The 19,596-nt window shown below is 44.6% G+C and overlaps 1 protein-coding gene across 2 annotated transcripts; it reads right to left on the reverse strand.

The window, feature by feature from the left end:
• Positions 1-1,155: 1,155 nt before the first annotated feature.
• LOC105185563 (fork head domain transcription factor slp1) lies at positions 1,156-5,815 on the reverse strand. 2 transcript variants are annotated; one of them, XM_025307837.1, is made up of 2 exons: positions 5,014-5,815; positions 1,156-4,905 (listed from the first exon to the last, which is right to left on the reverse strand). In XM_025307837.1, the coding sequence occupies exons 1-2, from the start codon at positions 5,420-5,422 to the stop codon at positions 4,169-4,171; spliced, it is 1,146 nt and encodes a 381-aa protein (XP_025163622.1). In that variant the 5' UTR covers positions 5,423-5,815; the 3' UTR covers positions 1,156-4,168. The 2 variants fall into 2 exon arrangements, with proteins under 2 accessions (XP_025163622.1, XP_011143470.1); XM_011145168.3 differs by having other exon boundaries at positions 1,156-5,815.
• Positions 5,816-19,596: the final 13,781 nt, after the last annotated feature.

Genomic DNA, 19,596 nt, shown 5'->3' on the forward strand with positions numbered 1-19,596 from the left:
TGTTTCTTCCGTCTTCGCCGATATCAACAAGTGCGAAGGTCATTTTCCGCGTTTGCACTCTCGATTCGTATGATTCAAAGTCGAAAGCATTTTTAGCGCTCGAGAGAGAGAGAGAGAGAGAGAGAGAGAGAGAGAGAGAGAGAGAGAGAGAGAGAGAGAGAGAGAGAGAGAGAGAGAGAGAGAGAGAGATCTGTCTGCTCAGCCTGGCTTGCATATCCTGGCAATCCCCGGGATCTCGGGGGAAAAAAGTTTCCCTTTAGTTCGCTCTTTCCCTCAGGGAGAGGGGTCTGAAGTTGTGTGTAACGTTGCTTGATTTCTAAAGATACGCGCGAAGCGGAATATTGGAAACATTGTCTTGTCCTTTGTGTGCCGAGGATTTAAGGCACTCATAAAAACTAGAAAAGTATTAGAAGGTATATTGCAGCACTAAAGATGTTTTATTGAGGTGTCTCGAGGCTAGGTCGTTTATTGCTGGGCATTAGGCTATTGTCCGCTCTCAGAGAGAGAGAGAGAGAGAGAGAGAGAGAGAGGAAGAGTTTGTTTTATCCTGGTCCATGTTTGGGTGACCGACGCAGTTTTTTTTAGCTTCGCAGTTGGCGTTTTATAGTACGGCCGAGTATTGCTGATTTGTTTCAATAGGCAGGTGATTTACCACAGAGAAATATGGCCTTGTATTTACAAAATATCGCGTCCCGTACTCAAACAAGTCCAACACCTCCGCCACGCATTTGAGCGCATTTTAGCTGGCTTTCTGTTCACGCCAAATTTTTTCTCACGACTGATTTTCGCCGTAATATGCGCGTGCGTGATCGTGCTGAAAAATTTAATAAATAAAAATATCAATCCGTCCAATCCAAAGTGGCATTGTAATTCCGTTATCATAAAACGTTATCCGTTAAACCGATAATCTTCGCGGTGATAAATGCGTCGAATAAGTTTTCGTTTCAACACGCGACACGGGAAGAACCCCGATATAATTTATACGAATGCGCGATTGAGATGTACTTGTAACATTTGCAATCTATAATATATTGGCACAGATGAAAATTATCACAGGGAAGGGAAAGTTAGACAGGGGAAAGGGGAGAGGTAGCAGGTAAAAGGCCTATCGGTATAAACGAGCTGGATAACCTTCAATAATTCCAACCCGTTGAGTTGTTTAAAAAAAAGTTCGCACATTTATTTCGACGTTGTCTTTATACACATGCCTTTCCGGAGCGTTTATCCGACACGCGGAGACACGGTACGCGCATGTATATGTACTCGTATGTATATATAATACATTATTTATCGTATCTTTATCGACTGTAACAACAAGTCACGTAATGATTTTGCAAACTATATATCCGGCTATATATTGTTGCGCTCGCTCGCGCACGCACACACGTCTGGGAATAAAAGTACACACGTTTTTTTTCTTATAAAAGAGACTCAAACGTTTAATAAGCTTATATTTACAGCATGTTAAAGATAATCGGAATCTCGTAGTCTCGGATTCGCCACACTTCACAGCTCGACTCTGAGTGTGCGATTTCTCTTTTCAGCTGTTGTTTCTAACTCTTTGTATCCTGACGATACTTACAGTACCGCTCTGTATAAATGTTCACATGTGTTTCTGAACTGTTTCCTTCTCTTTTAAATAGCCAAAAGCTATTTAATTACATAATAATTTAACATAGTAATTTATATACGTAAGTTATATACGTAAGTCAACTCAGGATGTATACGACGTTTTTCTTGTTTTTTTTTTTTTTTGCCCAACGCTGGACGCCACGTTCACACCAAGACCTACGGTAGACATAAACTCTCGAAATGATTTTCGTCCTCGAGAACGCGGGGACGCAACAATATAAATCCGACTGATGAACATTCCAACGATATATCTGTACATGCTATTACACTATCGATAGGAGATCAAGAATTACAATGTTATTGAACTACCTAGGTATTTACAAACACGCTAGTGCAGTTGTTTCGAAGGAAACAACTGCGTATATCACAAAGGATCACAATCTCAAGGCTCACTCGGAGAGCTAAATTGTTAAAGCGTTTAGCGGTCGCGGGTGACTGTAGACCTATTGATTTATTATCGGGATTATAATATAATGCATACTGATGTAAGATAATTATTAACGTATAACAACGTTCAGCGCAATAAAGACACGAATTGCACACCTCGTCCCGGCTTACGTTTTCCTGGAAGCGATCTCTCTCATAAAATCAATTCATTTGTAACGTAGAGGTTAAATTGCTAAAATCATCGACGTTATCGACGGCCAGAAAAATTGACTCAGATATTTCTAGAATGATGTAAATAAATTTGACTCTGATCGTTAACACACACACAAACCCGGGAGAAAGTATCAGCCTGTGTCTTCACGAATATGCCACACCGCACGTTGTTGCACCAATACTATTGCTTATTGTTACATTATCATCATCGATAATAAATATAAGACCCATCAGTAGTCCACGCCCGCTATAATCTTCAACCGTATGTGCTTTCTTGCGTGAGTCACAATCGCGATCACTTTGCTCGTTTCACTTCTTCTAGATTTTTACATCCCTCCTTAAATTTACATATTTACAGATGTTTTTACACATGTTGCTTCATAAAAAGGCTCCCTGCCTTCAGAAGTGAAATAATAGTATGTCGCTCGTTAAAATCTGTACTGAATATCTTGTCTTAATCCTATCTAATCCTAATCCATGCAAAGGTTAACAGTAAAAATAATACGCGGCGATGAATAAATGTATAGTTTCTGGCGATTGTTGATACGGCACTTGTTTTCAGGCAAGTCGTATCGAACTGAATCGGAAAGTCCTCTACTTGTGTCCTTAACTACTCTTTTTTTACACGTTTGTTATTTTTTGATTTTTTATCTTTTTATGTATCATTTTTTATTTATATACCTTTTTTGTTCTGCGTTAAGTTGCGTTAAGTGCTATCTTCGTTTTTACTCTATGACTATACTATTACTTGTTAATTACTTCCACGATAACTATTACAGAATTTACAACGTGGCAGAGGACTCTCCTGTTCAATTTGATACGACCTGGCTGCGCACGAGTGTCGTGTCATTAATTGCCAGATATTCCGCACACACACACACACACACACACACACACACACACACACCGAAACGAGTCGATACAAGGAACAAAAAAATGATTAGTGATATATATATAGCGCAATGTTGACAATAGAATTACATCGTAATTGTGCCACGAATTCTAGATCCGTGCGGAAAGATTCACACGCTTCTTTGGTACCCCCATTTTTCGAAAAGGTCCTGCTCGAGAAGTGACTCCCGAGGAAGGCCTTTTTCTCGTCTGCTTTTAATCGCTACATCGTCTCCCTCACGACGCGAGATGCACGTATGCACGCGGAAAAATTATTTTTTTTTGTATTTAACTAATTTTATGCTGCATTCTTTTGTCAGTAAATTTTGTTGAATTTGGCAGAAAGATAGCGGAACGCGGCGGATTGACGATTGAATTGATGCTGATATGACGATCGAATATTTCCGCGTATCCAAGTCGTCAAGCGTGACGTAGCCGTTTGACGAAAATAGTTGCACGAACTCGTAGAGCTCGAGATGCTCGACCGCATTCCCTCGTAACTGGTACTTACGATGTAGCCATATAGCGTTCAGGATTATTATTTACAAGAAGATCGCAGAGAGACAGAAATGACACTCCACATGCGAATATCGACGCGACAGCGGACCGATGCACAGCGGGACGGATAATAATGGCAAATCCCGACGACGTAAATCCGTGCGATCCTTCGCTTACGTTCTAAGTAAAATGTACGATATTACTCACTCATGTACAAGCGTACAGAGAAGGGAGGACACAAAAGACGGAGCCATGAAAGAACGAACGACAGGCCAACATATGCCGATGGCCCGTCGAAATAAATTAACGAGGTGTTCTTTCACACAAGAGAACGCATGGAAGTGTTCCTCACCGATCCCGATAGACTTTGGATATGTTGCGACACGGCTAGAAGAATAAGAAACACGTACTCTTTTTCGCCAACGCTGCGCGTATGCGTCTCCTCGTGCCGGCGGGGATACCGATGAAGGTAACCCCCTACGCTGCCACAATACACTCTCCAAGAGAAGCCGAGTCACACTTCCTCGAGCTCCCTCGAGTTCCCTCTTCAACCCGGCCCTGGCCGGCCGGTGAGGACCGTGATGGGCTTTAAAAGTATCTGCGCCGTGCTGTGGGGCAGCGCGGGTCTCGTCGGCTGGACGGAATTGCTGACCATAACCGGCGGCGAGTGCGTCGGCATTGGCTCCGGGCTGCTTCCAGGCGAGGCTGTGCTCGACGTGGACTGGGTTAACACTGGCGGCTGGCCGAGGTGATACCTGGACTGATGACTGAACACCGCCTGCTGCTGCTGCACCGCGATAGACCTCAGGGTGTTGTAAAAATCATAAGACGGCGCTATCGCGGCTCCGGGGAAACTGCTGGTGTAGCCTGAAGGACCGTGCAGCAGTCTCTCCACGGAGAAGGTGCCATGCGCTGGTGGTGCCGCCGTCGCCGGCAGAGGTTGCGGCTTGCACGGCAGTCCAGTGGTCGACGTGGTGGCCGCGCCGGGCAATAAACTGGCTGGGTATCCAGCGGGGGTGGTGTAGGCGGCGGTAGCCGAATGATACGGCGGGCGATGGAGATACGGCAAGGTATAGATGGTCGATGGCCAGACCGGTGATGCGTAAGGCGTCGGATAAAGCCCGCTGAACGCGGCGCACCGTTTGTAGGCAGCCAGACGAGACCTCGAGGCCGCCGTGGTCCTGCGTCGCAGCTTGCCGGTCGTACCGCCGATGAACACATCTTCTGAGCTGGGGTCCAGCATCCAATAGTTACCTTTGCCCGGATCGTCGTAGTGACGGGGAACTTTGACGAAGCATTTGTTTAATGAGAGATTGTGCCGTATCGAATTCTGCCAGCCTTGTTTGTTGTTCTCGTAATAGGGAAAGTGACGCATTATGTATTCGTAAATACCGTTCAAGGTGAGTCGTTTCTCGGGGCTCTGGCGGATCGCCATCATGATGAGCGCGTTGTAGCTGTACGGCGGCTTCTCTGATTTCTCCGATTTCTTCTTATCGTCCGCCTGCTCCTTCGAGTCCTTTTGACTCGTCGGGCTGACCGAGGTCGCGTTCCTGGAGCAGTCCAACGGTGGGGTCTCGGTGCCGCCGCCGATCACGTCCAGGTCGCTGCTGCCGTCGCTGTCGTCAACCCTGTCGTCCGCCTGATTCGCTTCAGGGGAGACCGAGTCGCTGGCCGACGGTAACGGCGCGCAGGCCTCGGGTAAGATGCTGCGTATACTGAAGTTGCTCTTCAGGGCAGCTCGTGGCGGTGGCGGCGAGGCCGTTACCGTGTGTTGCTCGTTTGAAGCTTCCATATTCACCATGCTTCGCTGGCGTGTCGTCGTCGCACCGTTGAATTGAACTCGTCGCTTGACACCGTCCAGCGGATCACGCGTCGATCATCTACAATACCCCACTGTACCCCAAAGTTCCTAGAGCAACCTCGGCTATAGACGACAGTCTGCAGAAGCACGACAATTCCTCATCGGGGAACTTCCATTTTCATTCGCAGGCCGACTTACACGCTGTGGAGCCGCCCTCCACATGGAGCCGAGCACAACAACAAACAACAACAATAAAAACAATAACAATAACACACAGTTGCGGCAGTCCGTGGGTTCCCTCGCTCAGCTCCGCGGCATCATACCACCGAAGTACCTACGCCACAGCAGCTAGCGGACTGACGCTCACCAACGAGGTATACCGCGTTTCTGACGGCATCCCCGCCACGTTTATATTTATACCGAGTTCTCGAGCCCGCCCACCAGCATCGACCCGACGTACCCTGAAGAGTGAGCCGACCAATCGACGCGGCCCGCACTAGCATCGTTGCTGGACCCCACCACGGCATTTTGCGCCCAATGTTTGACAGCAAACAATGCAAGTGACGCAGGGCCACGCGAAGGCAGGGATTTCGAAGGTGCCAAGCCAGGAGCGCAGGGGCAACATCGACCTGGCGTTCTCGCCGTGGTGGGGAGCGCAGCCGCAACTAAACGTGCATCTCCACGTGTGCAAACAAATCCAACGCCGCTGTGCCCGCGTCTATACGCCCTCCCTACAGGATTGGCACGTTCTTGGACGCCGCGAGCGTCGCGGCGCAGGATCAGCGGGAGAGATGAGAGATGCGCGCACATACACACACTGTGCTGAGCTTGTATTGTCGCGCCTGTGTGTGCGTGCGCGCGTGCGAGTGTGTGAGTAATACGCGAGTGTCTTTCACGGTGTGAGAGAGAGAGAGAGAGAGAGAGAGAGGAACGTTCAACTTCGGATTCATAGCACGGCTGAATATGAAGATGACGGGGACGCTTGTTGCAGAACACGCCGCTCGCGCACCTGGTGCATCGACTTCATCGTCGTCGTTTGTTGAATCGAGTCGCCGTGACAAAGCTGCTATAGAGCTTGCGCGCGAGGTAAATGTCATACCCGCGGCAACCTTGCCAGACGCATTGTTGTCGCGTATATTTTGCGCTGCGCATTGTCGCGGTCCGCTTGTGCGCTCAAAACATGTTTACAGGAACGTGCTAGCGCAAATGCGTCGGACGATCATCGCGTAGTAACGTCGAATCGTTCCCGTTCATTCATACTTTTTGTAGTACTTGTTGTGGCCTCGATGGTTCCGTTGCGGCCATCAAGACGAAGACGTTATCGAGAGAGTTAAATGTTTATGATATATAAGTTTCTTTTTTTTTTTTATTAGTTTTCACTGATTCGTTCATAAGATTACAAAGTAAACTGAAATGTTCGGGCAGTTTGAACGATTAAATGTTTTATAGATATATGCATTAATTTGGCGATTGGCATTCTTCGGCTTCTATCGCCGCCAGGCGATTTTACGTCGAAACGCTTTTGACGCTGTCTTCATAATAGCTGTTTTCGTTCTACTTAAGCTCAGCGGCGCTTTTCTTTCCCTCGTGTAAGATCGGATTCGGCTGCCCTGAAGAGGGCAGCTTAAGCGACGGCAGTCGCGTTAAGTTATACAAACTTAATCCCGAGGTATTATTTTGAGCCTATTATGTCCCAACAGGACTAACTCAGAGATAAAGAAGAAAGACGTTTGTTGCGACGATGACCACTCCATGGATATTGGCAAGCATCAACAACCCCGTCTAACGCGTTATCTGCTATTGTTGAGATACTTTGTGCGACGATAAGTGTATTATTTTTTGTCGGGATTCTTGTCTTTACCCTCAAGGCTACGCTAAAACTCAAGTAATTCTGACTTAATTCGGATTCGGATTTTGCGTTTGCCAACTCGTGTTATACTTTCACTCTGAAAAAATCCGTGTTTATTTTGTAAATCTCGGATTTCGCCGCACACTTTGCTCGCGGCAATCTCTCCGAGTTGAGGCTTCACGTTTAACCCCTCGACGCCTCGAGTCGTGACTTTAATTGCTATTCGACGCGTTTGAGAATGGGCGGGAGAAGTTTGGGTTCTTGGGCTGTTCGTAAATCTCGACGAAGATCTTGCTGTGATCATAGATCATATCTTCGGCCGTGTTGGTCAGCAAAGAATGTTGGAGCTGCACGATAGGTGCATTCTTCAAATCGGCAAACGGATAATCTCGCCGACCATTTGTCATATATGCTCATAATGGCTGCCGTTCCCAAAAGCGTCATCGATACGATTTATCATTTGCTCGTAAATGGCATTTTCAACCGCGTTGAGATGCCACATAGTAGTAGTCCAAACGAATGGCGTGTAGACAGAAAAGAATAATGACAAGATTTTATCTTCCAACGTTCAACGTTTTTTCGGCAAATGCGCACAGTGGCCGCTTACATCGAGCATCCGAGGATCCGAGGACTAAATTCTACAGATTTATGAGGAAAGGAAAATGTTTGTCATCTGCGTACCCTGAAAATACGGCGAGAAGAAATGTACGACAATAGAAGTTTTTACAAATAATCGTTTTTACAATGGTATTTTGCCGGTAAGGTACCGGATTTTGACGTTGATTAGTTTACAAAATATGGAGGGCAAATACAAACAAAAGGGAACATACAAAAAAGGCAATATAAAAGAAAAACACGAGAAAGGTAAAAAAGGAGAAGCCTAGAAAACGCTATTAAGTCCAGGAAAAAATACAAGAGAAAAGCACAAAAGATTTCGTGTCGACGTATTATTGTATTTTCATGCATGTCATTGCTGCAAGGCCTAACATTTCTCCTCGCTTTTTTCTCGAATTTTCACCAACGGAAACTTCGAAAACATCTTGCGGTTTACTCTGCAGTGATAGTTGAAGTTACACAGATGAAACCGTGGATCACGGATCAAGGAACAGCCTTGTGTGATTTCCGAGTTTCTTGCTGTGAAACATTTCGACCGATTAGAATGAGTTTGTTCTCGAAATGTTGAAATACACGAGAGATTCGCATCTCGAGTTCAAGTGAAGATATTCACCAGACGACTCGATCCGGAGAATCCACTCTACATGCGTGAGAATCACTCGAGTGATTCGACTTTTTCCGGGGCTGGAATCCCCTCCTCTTTCAACAAATTCGACGTCTTTATAATCTCAGCAAATTGATAACATTCGTTGGCATTTCTCGAACGAAGAAGCGCGACCGCGCTGCTTGGCGTGCGAACGGTTGGATCATCATTGAGACCATCGTTGCTATCTCCTCAACAATCTCTTAAACAGACGATCGCTTCAACGGCCGCCCTTAAGGGGACTGGAGGGTCAGGTTACTGAAAAATCGTGCTTGTTTTTTGATAATATTTTGTGACGAACTGAATAAATGTGCGAGAACGAAAATTTCAGATATATTTATATAACATGTGAAGAGTAGAAAAATTTTGTTTATTAACAAACACTCATATAAATATACATCCACTTGAATTTTAAACGCGTTTTCCTCGAAATTTTATTGTTCAACTTTCTGCAGTGATTTCTCCGAAACTGAGCTTCGTATCGATTTGAAATTTTAAAGCAATAATATTTGTTCATCTGGCTCTCAGGTCAACCATGGACAACTCCGTCAAAATATTTCATTCCGAGATATTAATTTTTTTATTGTAAAAGAACTGAAAAATTTGAATTTTTTTCTAATAATAGCTGCCATTTTGTTAATTTTGTTCGATTCTTTTTTATTTTTATTTAGTGCTCCGCTGGATAATGATAAGCCTCCTTAAGATTTCTAGCTAAAACTCGCTCTGACCGGGCCACCGAGAGCCGAGATATTACTGCAAAGACGACAACTTGAAAAAGAAAGGAGAGTATATTTCAGCTATATATATATCGTATATTTATATGAGTATTTGTTAATAAAAATAAAATTTTTCTACTTTTCACATGTTGTACAAATATATACCTAAAATTTTCATTCTTGCACATTTATTCGGCTCATCGCAAAGTATTGCGTCAAAAACAAGCACGATTTTTCAGCAATCTGACCCTCCAGTCCCCTTAAAGCCTGTCCATAAGACCACCATCGAAGCGGTGACAATCGGAACGAAACTGAGACGAATCGCAGGAATTCGCACTGATGACTTCATCATTGCGAGAACATGCCGCACATTCGACACACTTCCTTCGAGACTTTGGGAAACTTTTGGCTTGGATAACTGCGGCGTCGTCATTCCTTGCCTCTCACCTCGCGTGGAAAATCATCTTCCCAGCGGCCAATTGGCGAGCGACGATCTAGCCCACCTATTATGCCGTTTCTTCGACTCCACGGAAGAGTGCGAAAGCGGCCGTCAGGTATCGCCAATGGCCGCCAATAGACAACAAACGAGTCTATTTACTCAACAATGGACGTCGACGTCGCGACGTACGCCTTTTCCTCCGACGTTTCCCGCGCTATCCTGCGGACGCGCGTCGACGATCCCGCGCGCAGACAAGGGAGATGTCGGCGAGATAGAGGTGAAAGGGGTCACCGCTGCGAATCGTTAGCTACTCTATGTGGCCGCCGTGCAGCCCTTTGGGGAATCAATGAGAAGGAGCTGTTGAAAGATGAGAAATATATAGATACCGCGCGTCGAGATCGACCCTTTCCTGCGGATTAACGTTACACGCGCGCACGCTGCGTCGCATAATATTATGTTGAGCTCTCGAATGTTGCGGTGTCTGAATGTCTTCAGCCTGCATCGCGGCCGCGCCGACACGACAGCGACAGTCATCGCTACGGTTGCAGGAGGTGCTGCACTTGCATTCCTGTTTATTTAAATGTTTCAACAACGCCACGCGGTGGAGAGAAAATTTTTCATCTTTGTCTCTCGGTCCACTGCTTCGCGATTTCCCGCAAGAAGTTATTTTTCTTCATCGATCGACGCACGTGGAAAATATTCAGCAATCGTTTGGCTCTCGAGTGTGCTTCGCACACAAAAGGTCAAAGGTCAGTCCGTTTGAAGCATTGCGGTTGAAAGAACGTGGAAACAGAAGGGAAAACATTTCGCCGCGGAGCTTTTCTCCGTTCACGAGTGCGACGCGAGAGTGCGGGCGAACGTATGAAGAAGTGAATTTTTCCAACGGAGCGATCGAGGCCGTCGAGTCTCCTCGACCGAGTGTCCTCGATTTTGCTCCGAGTCTCGTGACAATCCACCAACACGTCTCCCCCGCTCTCTCGATCCAGCAGGATATCCTCGAGCTCTTAACCCTTCCGCGCCTTCTTTCCGCATCAGCGGAGACGTCCATTCTCCGAGATTCAGATCAAGCGACTAATCTCCCGCGGTCCGACCGTGGAAACCGCCCGCGCCGATGGAAGTGATCTCCGTGGCGATCGCCGAGCTAACTCCCGGCGAGGAGAAGAAAGCCCGGGTAACAGGGGGGACAGAGGAAAGCTTCCCCACGTCGGCAGGAAAGTCAAGACGGCCGGCTGAAAACCGACCTGGCGTTCTTTCCGCCGATGTTCCGAGGACTTTCAGGATCGCGCGGGGTTGCTCCTCCCTAATGCGATTTGCCGAACTTAAAAAGTTAAGCGGCAGCGATATGTTAATCCGCGCGGATCTGACCTCGCAGGCCTCGATGCTTGTCGGGAATAGAGTCGCGGGTGCGCGTGCACACGTGGCCAAACCCGGCCTCGGTCTCGTCCGTTCTATAAATTATTCAGCGCCTTGCGCCTCTCATCATTTCGCAAGCTTCATTTTTATTTTAATTATCCTCAGTGTGTTATGTTAATTAACTGTTGCGCTACATGTCTCCTTTTAGTGGTCGAAAATTGAACTGTTTTCAAGACGCGCCACAGAGATGGCAGCATAGACTGGAGTCAGGACCGCGAAGGGTTCATCCGTCCGCAATTTACATAAAAAAAAAGCAGTCTTTCAAAGATTGTAGCACACATATGGATGTAATACCGCAATTTTAAAATTTCGAATTTAAAAAATTTAAATTTAAAACTTAAAAAATTAGAATCAATCGGACGTCAACAGAAAAACAGAGAGGCGCGTGTTGCGCGATAGAACAATACATTTGACAAACTGTTGACTATTTAACAGAATAATGTAAAAATGAGGCGGTCTTCTTGAGGGAAATTCAAGCAAACTTCCAGGAAAATAGTAGGGAGGAAACGATAAATATTTATCCGAGGCGGCAGGTGATTACTTTGACGCGCCGCTGTCAAAGTTGGCCGACACGGCATTGAACACGGCGTGCCCGTCAACGTGCAGATTTCCCGAAATTCCCCGGCACAACAATATGCCGCGGCAAATACCTGAACTCTCGGATCAGACCCCTTCGCGCACTTTTCGTCGCATCTAATCTGGATTACTCCGAAGACAGACGGCGCGATCCCTCAGCGGCATATAAAAATAATAACAGCGGCCTTCCACGGGAAAAGCGAGAGTGCGTCGCGAGATGGTCTGTGTTGTGCGAGTTATCTAGCGAATACACAGTCTGTCCCAGATCCAATGAGACTGGTCTAAAAAAAATACAAAGCGTTTATTATTTTGATTTTTTATTCTTGTTTATTCAAAATAGTCTCCTTCTGAGTCAATACAGCGCTGGAAACGTTCAACAAATTTTTCGAAACATTTTTTATACTCATCGGCTGGAATGGCCTTTAGTATGGCGGTCGAAGTCTTTTGGATGACCGGGATGGTATCGAAACGATTTCCTTTCATCGGCAATTTCAGTCTGGGAAATAGCCAGAAGTCGCACGGAGCCAAATCAGGTGAATACGGTGGACGATCGATAACAATGATGCCTTTTTTGGTCAAGAATTCACGTACCATGATGGCTTTGTGCGATGGTGCATTATCGTGCAACCTTCCGTTTGCCCAAATCTTCGGTCAAAATTCGATAGACTGTGCTTTTCGGTATCCCAGTTTCCTCTTCGATGAGTCTCGCGGACACACAGCGGTCGCTTCGAAGAATTTCTTTGACTTTCTCGATGTTTTCTTCATTGCGAGTGGTTTTTGGCGGCGGTGCTCGATCATCGTCTGCAAGGTCCTCACGACCGTCACGGAATCGGCCAAACCAACGGAAAACCTGTGCACGGGACATGCATTCATCCCCGTACACATTTTTTAGCGTTTCGTACGTTTCTGCACCACTTTTACCCAATTTAAAACATGTTCCATGTTGGTTTTTCGTCCGACGTACACAAAGCGACTTTACATAAAATGTCAAACCACAGTGAAATATCAACCGAATTCGTTCAAATTTTGAGGTTAAGTAGATGAAGGATAGAACATTCACCTACCATCATTCACTCATAGATATCGCTGCGCTAAGAACTTTGATGGGACCAGTCTCATCGTATCTGGGACAGACTGTGTATGACGCGGGAGGGGTATAGTGAGTCGCGGCGTTATTACTTCCATGCTTTCTCTTTTGCAATATGAAAAAACTTACGACTTGGTATAAAATAACGCAACGTACACAACGCGACTAGATAGAATTTATTCCATGGTCCTGATCAGGTTAACCTCATTTGGACATCAGGTTCCAATAAGCTAATACTATCGGGTCCTAGTAAGTCATGTAACGCAGCGTGGATATCAGGACCTTAGTAAGGATTCAGAGTCAGGTCTTTATTGAGTTACCTTATGGAATCCTTAATACGTTTCTTTTTTTTCAAATTATGGCTCCTGATTACTCGCCACGGCTATTATATTGAATGATGACATTAGAAACAAGAAATGACATGCTGAGAATTCTTTCGTGTCATTTCCAAATAAAAAGATATTTGCATGAAATAATATTTTAGATCGCTTGAGCATACTTGTAAAATGTTTCGGAAAAGAAACATAAAATGAATATCACAAGATAATAAAGTATCGCAATAAAATAGTGTTAAAGAGATGAGTTGCATGTCACGTTAATTTTACAACTATTTATTGACTGCTAAAAAAAGGATAGTTTCTATAGCATTTTACAAATATATTCAAGTGATCCGAAGTGTTTTTTCAATGCAAACATCTTTATATTTGGAAATGACACCCAAAAATTGTTTCGTTAAAACTTGATAATGCAAATCGTATTAGGTACAATGAATAAGATCCCGACAAGAACCTAATTAACTGAACCATATTATATCATACACTAGGTTGGTACATTAAGTATCCTAATGTGGACCCAATCGTTACAACCTTATAAAGGTCTTTCTTACTCATTTGTCGTTAGGACATTATAAGGTCTGACTTACTTAGGATTACCTTTCATTCACTCTATTAGGTCCTTATCAATGTTAGGTGAACCTGATCAAAATTTCTAGTCGGGAAGACCGTAACTTGCGTCGGATAATTTATACAGAATTCTACCAGCACGCAAAATACTCCGCGCAACGTGAGAAAACGCTGTCGCGCGCCTCGTGCGAATGCGATTTTTCCAAAAGCGGGAGGGGAAGTGTGGGAGGGAATAAAAGATTTGGCCTGTTAAGCTGAACAGGTTGAGACATACTAGCGGCGAGCCCGGTCTGTGGGCCACACTAGACACTTAGCCTTGATAAAGGCGATTGACAGACAAAGCACTCAAAACGAGACAACTCGTTGAGGCTATAAAGCGATTGGTTCTAATGCAGCCGCCTTGGCGAAAGAAAGGCAATATTTGCACGCACAAAAGATGGATCATAGAATGTCGTCCGACTGATTCAATTCACTCAGCGTCCGGCGTAACCGCTGCGTATCGCATTCGATCGCGATATCGCTGCCGCGGCTACGTTCTAGATAAATTTTGCATGATCGAACGCGGACCGCGCTCTTTCTTCCGAAAAATTAAACGAAGACAACGCGAACAGCGACACGATTAAGGTCTGCGGGAATTGGGAATTTTTATGGCCTTCTCTCCGTCTGGTGAAAGGTGAGAGAAACTCAGTCATCATATTTTAATAATAACCGTATACATTCTAAAAGGAAAAAGACTTGACTAGTTTAAGTCATTTAGTTTTATCGCTCATAAACCGGAGAAGGGCAGTTCCATTTTCAAACCACGTTGCGTTTCCATTATCCGGTATTGTCTGAAAATTGTGTTTATGGCCGGTAGTCGTAAACAGTGTCTATAAAAAGACCGTAATTATGGTGACAGTTTTGTTATAGGCTCCCCGGAACGACTGAAATCTTTCCAAAATTGTCTTTCTCGAGTGTCGATATCGAACCAAATTGCCTTGAAACAGAAAAGAATTGATGACGATAAAAGAAATACGCGATGAATGTGAAAATTTAGAAATACACTCTCAAGTACGATAATATGCGATATTAATTTTATACTAGTAGTAATCGAACAGCGAGCGCTATTAAATGTAAGTAAATGAGAAATTTGGCGCTAGCATTGCCTTTCGAAATCGCCTTTTGGATATGACCGTCGGCACCCCTCTGTCACTGATCGCGTCTTCTCCCCGGGAACACGTACGGCGCAGGTGTCGAAGATTTAACGAGCCTCGTCAAGTGCGGCGTGTTAATTCTTAACAAGGGATTCACGCTCCATGTCGTCGTAAGCAACGCGATACAGCGGGCGAAAACGGAGGAGGTGTCGTTCGATCGGCTGCACACCCTTACTTCGTTAATTCGGGATCACTATTCGGGAAACGCCTTTCTCTGGCGTCTGGCAAAAATATTGAAGACGCGGATCGAAAACGCGAGGCGACATGTAAAAATGTTGCCGCCCATTCCCCCCGCTCCCCCCCCCGCTTATATGCGCGCGATATAAATCCAGTAGCTGTATGGAAGGCTCGCTCTAAGGTTTCGCCTTTCGCTTCTCGGAGGCGTCGATAATTGGCATTCGGTTACATCGATAAAAGGATAGGGTGACGCGTTTTTTTTTCGCGGGTTTATGCTCGCGTACATCGTCACGCTCGCGGCCGGTATCAATATTTATAGCGCGCCATTAATTCCACGACGGATCAATTTTACCGCGCGATATCGGACACCTCCGCGGAAGTAATACGCACTGGGCAAGGCGAAGGAACTTCGTTAATTCGAGTCGAGTTTAAGTGCACAGACGATAATAAACGCTGATCTTCAACGTTGCGTTGCGCGTTCGTTCGTTACTTACACACTACAAACGTTTCAGTCGCGCCATCGAGCTTCTTCGCGCAACACTGCGAGATAAATCGCTATATTTTGTTTGTTTCAATCGTCGTAGTGTATAAATGTTGTTTCGCGATATGATTCTACGATGACCCGTGCGCGCACTCGAAAATTTCACACCCGCGAACAAACGGCAGGCTCGCTGTCGGATGCGAGTTGCCGAAAAATGGCGGATAACACCTACTATTGCGAATCGATCCGCGCAACAATACGAAACAATTGCGGACGTGTGAGAGCGCTATGTATACACGCACTTCGCGAATTTATTTTGAAGAATTATTCCACAGATCGGACGTTGCGCACAGCCAAAGATGTCACATTAACACCATGAAGTAAAGACACTGAATCCTGTTTTCGATTAAATCTCTCTGGTTCACGCTTTTAGAAAATTTTAATTTCTTTTAATTCTTTAAAGTTGGAAAAAAAAATAAACTTGATAAGAAGGAACAGTATTAAGCCAAAACAAAATATAATTACTCTTATAAATATAGAAAAAAATTAATATTTATCTGAATTTTAATGTCTTGATATCATCCGATGAAATAGTAGATCCTTTTTGAATTCTATGATGGGTTCAGCTATAAGAGAAGTCTCTCAGATTCAGTTTGGATAGTCTAGGAATTCAGGAATTGGGGATGAATAGAATCTTTCTGTGTCTTGGTCAAGTTCTAGATTTGAATTAAGATCTGAAATTAAGAAAAGAATTAATAAATAGTCCTTCTGATGAATAAATTCATTCTGAAAGAAACAAATTTCTCCTCTCCTATCGTAGGAGTTCGAATAAGAGGAATTTTCAATTATGTAATAAACATAGTTTTCTCTCATCGTGAGATATTCGATATGTTAAAAGATAATTAAATATCTTTTCACCCTTCGTGGGAAGTTTTCGTAAATAAAATCGTTTTATCGCCTCTCCCATCGTGGGAGTATCGTTATGAAAATTTCAAAAGGTTACCTTATTTTATAAAACTTCACACCTTTATCTTTAATTCTAATTCTGAATATACATGTAATATTGTCGGAAGCTCGGAAAAGGAATGAATTCCTGAAAACAAGAAAGTTGACATTCGCCTCACGTTTGACATTCGCCTAGCGTTGCCTCGAAACAGACTTGTTTTAGTTATATAAAAGATATTTATATCGTGTTAAAAAAAAATATGATTCTGCGATTCGATTAATTGTTCGATCTTACCGAATTTCTAAAATAGGTTTTTGAACAAACCCAACATCTGAATTGTCCTGTTACCAAAAATTGAAAAGCGGAAAACTGAGAAAGAAAGTATACAGGGTGTCTCATTTTAATTTCCCCAGGCGAATAACGCGGAAAGTAAAGAAGATGAAGAAAAGTATTGAATACAAAAGTTATATCTTTTTGTATTCAACACTTTTCTTCATCTTCTTTACTTTTCAAGTTACTCGCCTGGGGAAATTAAAATGAAACGCCCTGTAGAACTTTTCTTTTAAAATTTCGCGCTACCTCTTACCGGATTATATTCTCCTGATAACCAAAACGCGAAAATCGAGATAAGGTACAAAATTTGCGGATTTTCAAATCTCTCGCTAAATAAACTCGAATACCTCCTTTCGGATTATATTCTCCTGAATAGCAAATCGGGAAAATGGCAAATTGAGAGAAATTTTCAATTTCCCGCCAAAAACTCCAAGCACCTCTTTATTCTTTGTCATATTCTTCTTCACTTGATTCTCTACGCGCCAAAGTGTGTGTTTATACTCGTGCTAATATTATTTCCGCCGTGTTTCGAGAGTCGGTGCAGATATACTATATATATAACGTTGGATCATAGAAGCGAAATTACTACGATTCTACCAGGTCAGTGTGTTTTTGTAACGATCGCGATGGTCTCTGGACGGCCCCGTAATCCGATACGTGTACACACAGTAGATGATCTTCCACGAGATCTGCTCTTCTTCATCCGTTCATCTCGGTACAACGGTCCACTGTCTTCGACGGCCCGGGTGCTAATTCGTAGTGCGAGTAAGGCGTACCGACGTGCCCAGAAGAATAGCTCTCTCGGTGGAATTCGCGGTGAAATCGCTGGCGCGTTGGAGTACCGGAAATTTTCTCCTGTTACAGGACTCGCGTCCTTCCGGCATCCTCGACAGTCCCGGATTACGCATGTCTCGTGGAGATGGGACGCGCCGCGCTCGAGTAGAGAGCAAATCTCGAGGATTCGCACCTGCCGCCGATTGGTCGGCCGGCCGATGAACACACCTGGAAATTAGATCGATGAAATTCGCTCGTCTTTTCTGCGCGCGGGGCATCCATTACACGCGACCCCCGAGGAGCGCCGAGTGATGGATACATCCGGAATGGCCGGTGTACCCAAGACGCGAGAGCACAACTCCCCGGGGCGTGAATGCGCGGATGATTGGATAAAGAAGAAGCCACCGATGGGTTGGTTTTGTACGATTTCTGCCTTCTGTGAAGTCGCCCGCCACAATGCGCCTCCGTGCGAATACCGTGTATATATGTATATACCACACCTCGGCCGCGAACCCTCGAGGAAGGAGCCTTTCAAGGGATATAACTGACCCCCGGCTCAATGGCGGACCGATGACACCGGGAGGAAGCGCGGAATAAAGTTGTCCGGCCGCGGAAAATGGCTCGATGTTGGCAGACCGAACGGGAAATCATTTGTTACGTAGGCTGTTGTGGGCGCGATACTTTCCTCGTTAGAGACTCGTGGGCCCTGCGAGCTCGGGGAAATGAAGATATAATAAAGTCGGCTCGCGAGATGACGAGGCTGAGGACGCGCGTAGAAAGCGGCGTCTGAAAGGAAGAGAGAGAGAGAGAGAGAGAGAGAGAGAGAGAGAGAGAGAGAGAGAGAGAGAAGAAAGGGACCAGAGAAGAGAAGTACTGCTGATGGAAAATTTATTCTCGCGCATCGCGCGATGTATCGCAAGATATCTTTTTGCTGCGCTGCGTTTTATTGCAGAGCGCGGTCACGCGATATCTTTGTTTGTTAACGTCGCGGCACTGATGGGCTAATCCGTTCGGATGAACGCGCCTTTGTTTTCCCATAAGCTGCATCCTAATCTCGTTAAACAGGATTTACGTCCGCCTTCGGGCCGCGCTTCGGCGAAGCGTCTCGAGTCAAGTAGCGATCGGCGACGAGTGTTTTACCGGCCATAAGTTAAAAGAGCGACATGTAAATAAACCGAGACACGCCGGTTTACACGAGCTACGTCTAGTTAACGGAGTTCGCTCGCGTTACCGGGAATTTCGCGGGGGCCTCGATGGAATACCGCGTGCTTCCATTTTGCGCTTCGACCTTTGACGAACTTTCAATGAACCCTCGATGACTTCTTCTCACCTGGGACAGTCGATAAAAAAAATTCGCATTTTCATAAAGTTGGAAACTGAATATCCAAGTACACAAAAAATAATAAGAAAACATCCTTATATACAATTATATATATACCGGGTGTTTCAGACCAATCGGGTCAGCCGATTTTTTCGTTAACGCGACAGAGAAAAATTAAAATTTAAAATTTAGAGAAAAATATTTCAGACAATAGTTGTAGGGCTTCAAAGGATCTATTTACTGACGCTACGAATTTGACCTTGAAATATAATAACCTTGAAAAGTCAAAATCAACATAAAAATCTGTGAAATGGACATAAGATTTTTTTATTACACCGTCTTTTTTCACCAATTAATTTGAACAACTTTTGTCTAAAATATTTTTTCATTTGCCTAATATTTTTCTAGATATTGAAGGAAAACTTGATAAATTTTTCAATATTTAACTTACGGTATCTCGCTAACTACTTGTCGGAAGAAAAAGTGGTGCTAGACCTTTTTGCTCTATTTAGCCTCTATTTAATAAAAATTAAATTATTTAAAAATTAATGGTGGAGTCGCGCATTTTCGCCTAGAAGCCACCTCCGTGGCGATCGCGATGATATTTTTCACACACTTAGGGAAGGCAGAGTTCTCTAATATAAATAATATTTCCATTGCGAAGTCGAACGAGAGACGCGCGCGCGTCCAATCTCGGCCGCGTCCAATC

This window comes from Harpegnathos saltator, unplaced genomic scaffold, assembly GCF_003227715.2.
Source record: "Harpegnathos saltator strain DR-91 unplaced genomic scaffold, Hsal_v8.6 scaffold128, whole genome shotgun sequence".
Taxonomy (NCBI): domain Eukaryota; kingdom Metazoa; phylum Arthropoda; class Insecta; order Hymenoptera; family Formicidae; genus Harpegnathos; species Harpegnathos saltator.